General features: G+C 45.8%; 1 protein-coding gene across 1 annotated transcript; it reads left to right on the top strand.

Annotated features, from left to right (window-relative positions):
* The first annotated feature begins 3,663 nt into the window (after nucleotides 1-3,663).
* Nucleotides 3,664-5,107, top strand: LOC149373813 (uncharacterized). The gene is made up of 3 exons (XM_089595650.1): nucleotides 3,664-3,927; nucleotides 4,021-4,155; nucleotides 4,253-5,107. Exons 1-3 carry the CDS (start codon nucleotides 3,664-3,666, stop codon nucleotides 5,105-5,107), a joined length of 1,254 nt encoding a protein of 417 aa, XP_089451776.1.
* Nucleotides 5,108-8,946: the final 3,839 nt, after the last annotated feature.

Here is an 8,946-nt window from a genome sequence, read left to right as displayed (position 1 = left end):
CATGTGTATGTACGTATGTGTGTATACATGTGTGTACGTGTGGTTCTGTGTGGGCCGAGAGCCCAGAGTGGCTGGAGTACACTTTTCTCGCGACAGTTCTATTGAGGTTAGAACGGCTTCTTATACCATGTGGCAAAGGGCTTACAACAGCCGCTTGCCGATATCGCTTCGTACATGGAGTGGTCCCCAGCACGAGACCACTCGAATCAAAAATTACTCACAGCCCCAACGCTAAACGTGCAAGCATCAAAAGCAACAACTGCTTATTCAACAGGACGGCCTGGCCACTGTGGTCAAGCAACGACGCTTCAACGAAGGTGGTCAGGAGGTCATTGACCAACAACGGTCATAAAGCCATGGAACTTTTCTTTACCCGAGACTCACAGTTCTCTCCTTTCGAGCAACAACGCTCACACAAAGAGATCGAACAACCCTGGTCGTTAACAGTCCTTCATGTTAACGATGCAACCCAAGACGCTGCTTGCATACTTGTAGCCCCTCTCTTACCATTTCTCACTTCAATTGACTCAAGTGACTACTTTCAAAACCCTTGCTACAACGCAATTGATCTATTTTCAGAATCATGGACATGCTCAACTCTCAACTTGCTCTGAGTCAAGTAATTGAGAATACTTCTCGAGTGGTTCGAGATACTCAATCAGAACAGTGGACGGAAAATCTCGTTCTCAGTCGACTTGAACTCCTTGAGGGTTACTGGGCCAACTTCACCGACACTCATGTCCGATTGCTGACAGCATCTGAAGCGAAAGACGCACCGTACTTCACAGATAACAAGTACTTCGCCGTGGAGGCCCTTTACGTTGAAGCTAGAGGCCACCTGTACAATAAACGTGCATGTTTCTCTCGAAACGACCCGCCTCCCCAGATCCAACCCCAAGCGAACTACGGCACCTCAATACTGCCAAAGATCACTCTGCCGACATTTGATAGACGACGAGAGAACTGGGAGACATTCAGGGACCTGTTTAAGTCTCTAGTTCACGGTAAAGACACAATCCCTGCCGTAGACAAGCTGTACTTCCTCAAGACATGCGTGCTCGACGAGGCGAAGGCAGCAACTGACAGCCTACAGATCACCAAGTCCAACTACGCCGTCGCATGGTCCATTTTGGAGTCCCGCTACGACCACCAGAGACTGTTGACTCAAGAGCATATTAAAGCTCTCAAATCTCTACACCAGCTCAAGGAAGAGTCTGCTCACAGACTTCAAGCGTTGCTCGATGATCTGGAGGGACACCGCGACCAACTGCGAACGTTGGCTCGCCCCGTTGACTCGTGGGATGATTGGTTCATCTTTCTTGCTTCCGACGCCATGGATACAGCCACTCGGCGAGATTGGGAAGAAGAGCTGGAAGTGTCCGACAAGGGCTCCAGTGGTAGTGAAAACTTCTACCCTACTTTCAAGGACCTGGCCGATTTCCTCCGATGTCGCTGCAGAACCCTTTCGTCTCTAGCGCCAAAAGACGCACCGAGATCAACTGCTACGACTTCCAGGGGCGATCCGCAGTCAAGCCCGTTTGCTCGTCCAACCCGCGTAGTGTGGCCGCGACTACAGCTGGCTCAGCGCGCTGCGCTGCGTGCAAGGAACCTCACTACGTTGGGCGCTGCACCACCTATAAACGAATGTCACCAAATGATCGGCATGGATTAGCCACCAAAAATCGATTGTGCTACAACTGTTTGCGAGAGAGCCACTCCGTGGGCAAATGCCCTTCTTCAATGTCATGTTAGGCCTGCAGGGCACAACATTACACGTCCCTTCACGATGCCTCCGGAAAGCGAACAAACTCCTCCACCGATTCCAATAGGCCTCCGAAATTCCCTAAGCTGGACACACAACCCAGCGAGGGTCCCTCGAATGGCTCCGAGTCATTCTGACTAGGCCTTCTACCAACGGCAATCATCAGCGTGGGTGGTGGCGCTGGACGTTCCGGAAGAGCTCGAGCCCTTCTCGATCCTAGTTCAGAGTTGACTCTTACCACCTTACGACTAGCTCGAAAGTACGGTGACGGCTTAAGGAACTCTTCCATCCGGGTTGTTGAAATCTCGGGCGGTGTCATGAGCTCCTCATTGGCGTGCACAAAGCTAAGCCTTTCCGATGGGCAAAAGGTCTTTCAAGTTAACGCCCACGTGCTGCAGCATATCGGTCTGATTACTCCCTCCAGGAAGCTCAACTTTAATGCCGTCGCGTTGTTCCATGGACTCAAACTGGCCGACCCAGACTTTTCGTCACCCAGACCAGTCGACTTTGTCCTTGGGGCAGACGTGTATGGCCAAATTCTTCGTTCCGGCCTCGTCAGCCGAGGGAGCTTCATCGCTCAACGAACGATATTTGGTTAGACGATTACTGGAGCTCAAAGCGATCCCCCGGCTCCTACCACATCAAGCCTAGCAATGCTGCAGGACACGGGACTCTGGAGTGAGTGCCTCGTGGGACTAATGCAGCGGTATTGGGCGGTCGAAGAAATACCAAGTGTAGTTCGAGTCTCTTCAGCTGATGCCAAGTGCGAAGCTTGTTACGCTTAGCACCACTCGAGAGACAGCAGTAGCAGATATGTCGTCCCTCTCCCTGTCAAAGAAGACTATATCGATCTACTTGGAGACGGCTTAAACCAGGCTATGAGCGAATACATCCGATTAGGCCACATGCGTCCAGTGTCGGAGCAGGAGATGGAGAACTGCCCTCAGAGGGTTAACTATATACCTCATCACGCCATCTGGCAGCGCAGTGATGGCGGGCGGCGCCTTCGCGTTGTTTTGAACGCCTCGAGCCCCACCTCAACGGGATACAGTCTGAACGACGCTCTCTATCCAGAGCCCAAACTACAAAATGACATTGTCAGTGTCCTCACTCAGTGGAGACTTTACCGAGTAGCCTTCTGTGCAGACATCAAGATGATGTTCCATCAGATACAAATCCGAAAGGAGGACGTGCATTTACGAGTCATCTGGAGTCAAGGTGAAAATGAGTCGGAGACTCTCTACGTCTTGCTTACAGTCATCTACGGAGAGGCTAGCGCACCTTATTTGGCGTTGAAGACTCTAACGCAACTGTGCGAGGACGAAGGAGCTGCCGTTCCTGAAGCAGTTGATCCACCAAAATCTTTATGTCGACGACTTCTTGACTGGCGCAGACGACGAGGACACGGCCAGAGAGCGCAGAGATCAACTGGTTCAACTCCTGAAGGCGGGCGGCTTCGTACTCAAGAAGTGGGTCTCAAACACGCCATCTCTCTTGCACGATTTGAAAGTCGAAGATTTTCTGCGACCGAGTTGGCTTCACTTCACCACGGATGGTCCAGTGAATGAGTTGGGAATTGCTTGGGATCCGAGTGCTGATTGCTTTCGGTTTTCCCCCCCTGCATTCAACAAGAGCGATACACTGACAAAGCGGGATGGGAGTCATTTCGCTCCAAGCTCTCTGACGTCTCCCTACTCACCCTTACTCGATGGCTTCAACCGTCCCCGGCCAGTTCGATCCAACTACACGCATTTGCCGACGCGAGCAGAAGAGCCTTGGCGACGGTGGTCTACATCAGAGTCGAGCAGGAATCTGGCACGGTAAATGTGAGTCTCATCAGCGCGAAGACAAAGCTTTCTCCGATCAAAAGTCTCGTTCCACCGGAGCGACAGAATACACGGATGACTATTCCCCGATTAGAGCTGAAAGCTGCTCTTCTTGCTGCTCGCCTACTCAGACTCGTGGATGCGAGCTTGACGATCTTGGATTGCACGTATTACCTTTGGAGTGACTCGAGCACGGTACTCAGCTGGCTACACTCCAGCGAGCCTGTTGGGAACGATCTTGTCAACAATTATGTCCATTACATTCAGGAACTCACAGCTCACGGTACCTGGCGCTACGTTCCCTCCAGCGACAACCCGGCTAACATCGCTACCAGGGGTGCGGAACCTTCGACTCTTCAATACAACATCCTCTGATGGACCAGCCCGTCTTGGCTAACAGGCCCACCTTAAACGTGTCCCTCAACCTTACAGCAGCCGCCTTCTCCAACCGGTCACTACGACGGAGATCGACACACCATCGCGTCAACCACCTGCCGGACCATCTTGCAAGGAAGCCGCGATTTCATGGACGACTTTTCTAATTTGCTGCGCATGCTCCGAGTGCTCGTCAGATGCCGACGGTTTATCTTGATACTAAGGGCTCGTATCGAGTGTGAGAAACTCATGACTGGTATCAGAATACCCGATTGCATGAAATCCGAAGCTCCAATCACGGTCGCAGAACTCCAGCACAGTTTTCTTTGCTGCGCTAAACTCAGTCAAGTTCGTTACTTTTCTGCCGACATCAAGACCCCTCAGCCGGCTAAGCGCCTTCTTGGACGATGAAGGCATACTACGAGTCAGCGGCCGTCTTCGTCACTCGCCACTTGCTTATGAAGAGAAACACCCACCAGTCCTGGATGCTAGATGTCCTTTGTCGAGGCTAGTGATCGACTGGGCACATCAGCGAGCCTTGCACGGCGGCTTTCGCTCAACGTACTCGCACGTCATGCGACGGGCTTGGATCGTTGCAGAAGCAGTGGAGATAAAGCGACGAGTTCATCAGTGCGTTGTATGCTCGAAAGCACCAGCTCGACCCCTTCACCAATTCATGGCTCCCTTGCCAACAGCACGCGTGACGCCCGCTCGGCCCTTCAGCCGAACTGGAGTAGACTACGCGGGACATTTCTCCATCCTCCGATCCAAGGGTCGAGGTGCCAAGTCGGTCAAGGGATACGTCGCTGTTTTTGTCTGCATGTGGTCAAAAGCCCTACACCTTGAACCTGTTGGAGACCTAACAACAGCGAGTTTCCTCGGTGCACTCACTCGCTTCATAGGCCGCAGAGGAAAACCGAAGGAAATCTGGAGCGACAACGCAACAAACTTCCACGGGGCAGATCACGAACTCAAGCAACTGATGGCTGGGGCCAACCACGACTGGGATTCAGTGGCTGAGAGTCTGGCCAACGAGGGAATCGACTGGCATTTTATTCCGCCATCCGCCCCACACTTTGGAGGCTTATGGGAAGCTGGGGTTAAGTCAAGGAGTTTTCAACCCTGCTTGCAGAGATTAAAATGATTCTCAACTGTCGCTCTCTGGGCTTGTTATCTGGAGATACGGAGGACTTGGACATGCTCACGCCAGCTCACTTTCTGATCGGAGGACCCCTTACTTCTCTGCCTGCCACCAACACTTCTGAAAACCTAGACCGCCTGACCCATTGGACCCTTGTGCTTTTGAACTCTATCGGGAAGTGGCCACTGGGCCGAATCGTCGACGTCAAACCAGGACCAGATGGGTCCATCCACGTCATTCGGGTAAGAACTGCCTCGGAAGGGTACGTCCGTCCTATCACCAATATTGCCCGGCTTCCCGTCATTGAGCGTGCTGATCACGCAACAGACAATCCTGGTCGGACCAGCTACCGGGCTCACGGCGGGCGGCCAGGCTCATAATGGCCACAAATGAACCACGTGCAATCGTTCCTGGAACGAGGCGGGCGGTATGTTTGGTTTTTCCGCGCCACACGCCCACGCCAGCGCCACCATCGCAGCAACGGAGCCTGTCAAGACTGTGGAAAAATAGTGGAGAGCTCTGCAAGAAGCACGGAGAGAGCCAACAGCGTGTCAAAAGGAGAAGCGTCGTGATTTTCTATAATACCTATACCATTAAGTTTCTTACTATTATTGTTTTCTCTCGAGGGTCGAGCACGACCCTGCTTTGATTGGTGCTTTGGACGGTTTAACCACCTGTATAAAACACAAGTAAGATGTTCAATAAAGTGTGTTCTGAGTTTCAATATAGGCGATCATTGCGCCCACGTGCATCTCATCCTCCCCCCATATCCAGCCAGTAAGCTCAAGCAGATTTTATGAACATGGGGAAACAGGATTAATATTCCTGAAAGGCTGCAAGACGTGGTATTGCGCGAATTCCATTAATCTTATATGGGAATAGTTAAGATAAAAATGTTAGCCAGGTCTTATGTGTGGTGGCCGCATATTGACGGCGACATTGAAGTAATGGTTAAATCGTGTAGAATTTGTTTGGAAGAGCAAAAAAACCCGCTCACACTGTTTTAACACCTTGGCCATGGCCGGAGAAAGTTTGGAGCCGTGTGCATGCTGATTTTTTGGGGCCGTTTTATGGTAGCATGTACCTCGTTGTGTTAGATGCGCACTCGAAATGGCCGGAAATAATTAACTTTAAACAAAATACGAAGGCCACTAATTTAGTGCTTAAAATTAAAGAGTTATTTGCTAGATACGGTGATCCATTACGCTTGGTAACGGACAATGGTCCACAGTTTAGGAGCGAGGAATTTGGTATGTTTCTTAAGCAGAGCAGCGTAAAGAATACTCCTCCTTATCACCCAGCAACAAATGGTGCGGCTGAAAATTTTGTCAATACTTTTAAACATAAGGTCGAAAAGATTGTAAAAGGGGGAGAGACACTGCAAGACGCAATTAACATATTTTTAATGGATTACCGTAGTACGCCGCACTGTACAACAGGACGCAGTTTTTGTAGACGTGAAATGAGAACACGATTTGATTTGATGAGGCCTAGGATAGCAGACACCATGTTTGAAAGACAACAAGCTCAGATTGCGGTGCGTAAGGGCGATAGGAAGGTCATCCTCCAGGAGGGTGACTCGGTCTTGGTAGACAATTACGGGGTTGCAGGTGGTAAAAGAGTCGAAGCTAAGATTAAAAAACAAATAACACCTTCGACAAATGAAGTTGGTTAGCACCAGGCGTTGTACGTAAGCGACACGTAGATCAATTAATTCAGATGGGGAGTGATTTGCCTTTTCCCCGACGCTCACCCCGTCCGGCTACCAAATCGGTGAGTGAGTCACACGCGTACAGTTCCGAGCGCCGATTATCTTAGTTGAGCACCGAATGTTCGGCAGTCTCTGGCCTACTCTGTACACGAATACTCGATATGTACTCTTTACTGTAATTGAATACATGAATATCTATGTATATATATATATGTATATATGTATATATATATATACATTCTAGTTAAGGTGCCTGCCTTCTTATTGCTCCGGTTCCACCTTCCCATACACCCAACATTAATACTTTACAACTGCATATTCGATTATTCGACTTTGCAGGTGTATCTAAAATCTAAAAGCCCTGCATTAAAATTTAACTTTGTATTGGAATTTACAAGGAAAATTCGAACAAGGCACGATACTTTTAAGGAAATATTGGTTTTTATTATACATAACAGCGATTTGAGGCATTGATATTATTGGTTCTTATTGAGAATACCTGCCCAATCTCAATTGTAGTTATTTGGTACTACTAAACTAGTGTACTTGCTTTGTATTATGATTTTTAACAGAATTTGTACTACTACATAATTAGTTTCTTATGGATTCTTATCGTCATTTGTAGATATACCTGTAGCTCTACTTTTGACCGATAAATTTTATTGGAATTTATAAGAAAAACGTGATTTCTGAGCGCGATTGTTTAAAATCTGTTGGAACTTATTTCACTTATTAGCTATTTATATAATTATTTCTCTTGGTTCGTATTGAGTAGTAAAATTTTGTATTGAAAACTGTATAAGATTCCCGTTTCGATGTTAGACAAAAAATCATCCACTGAAGAAGATGGTACATTAAACTAAACGTAAAATCGATCATAAAAAGTGATTTATTTAAAAAGTACTGCAATCAATAATGACCGACATGCGTTTGCCTATATCTTTACGATTTGTATGCATTCATATGTAAGTTTTATTGCCAAAACTGGATAAGTATCAATAAACTTTTATTTACTATAAGCGCTCACTGTATAATAAATAATAGACAAATAATCCAACGTACAGATTATAAAAAGCGTGTATAACATTAATTAGATAAGTTACATATAGTATGCAATAATTACCTAATGAGATTAAATAACTATATATGCTATAAAATGGTGATTCTCAAATTAAAACACAAATAACTGATGAAGACAATATAATTATAAGTCGAAATATTTCTAAATAGTTATATAGAAGTAAGAGTTAAATTATTATTCCTATAAAATCAAACTTATCCTAAATTCCACTTTGCAAATAACACGTTAACTATTTACCAAAAATAATGTACGGGCTGTATGCGATACTTAAGTTTATATAGAATTCATTTATCGTATTGAAAGCATAAGTTACATGATGGTTTTACAGATGAGTCCCGTCAGCTGTAAACTTTTTATTTATGATGTAAGCTGCAAAAAATTAATAACGAATGTTAAACATCAATTTATGTAGATATTTATTATTTAGCAAACTCAAAAATGATAATCATTAGAAAACATTACGTGTAGGAGAATTAAAGCTTGTTACAGCATACATGCGAACTAGAAATTAACTAGTATCCTAAGAAAAAACAAAGTTGTGGATAAAGGGATCGATGCCTAAAAATTAAACAAAATAAATTTATGCACACTGATAAACCGGGAGAAACTAATAAATTTCAATAAATTGCGGCCATCATCAGTATTTTTTGCACCCGTATACCCCAATTTGGATACGTGGAATTCCAAACATATAACTTTATGAGCATAGTTAAAAAATGCACTTTTCTTTTAAATTGCAATAAAAAAAAAATTACCTCATATATTTGCAAACGTTTGATAATATCACAAGCATGGTTATAAATTGCGATTTGACTATAAAATACAATAAAGAAATTATAAGAATTATCTTATAAAGTCTTCCAATGGTTCAACAAAATTCTTTTCAGTAAAAATTTGAAGGGTTTTTACTCATAAAAACGTATAAAAATTTTATTAACGAACAACTATAAACACACATAAAATGTATTATACGATTACCTCATATGATTAGATTCAATATTATTCCTATAAACTCCAATAAACTATTTATTTGGCTCTGAAAATACGATC

Source organism: Copidosoma floridanum, unplaced genomic scaffold (genome assembly GCF_036245765.1).
Source record: "Copidosoma floridanum isolate Cflo_tuat_1 unplaced genomic scaffold, Cflo_Japanese_pri ptg000026l, whole genome shotgun sequence".
Classification (NCBI taxonomy): Eukaryota; Metazoa; Arthropoda; class Insecta; order Hymenoptera; family Encyrtidae; genus Copidosoma; species Copidosoma floridanum.
Note: the sequence above shows the minus strand (reverse complement) of the source record. Positions and strands in the feature narration are given on the sequence as shown.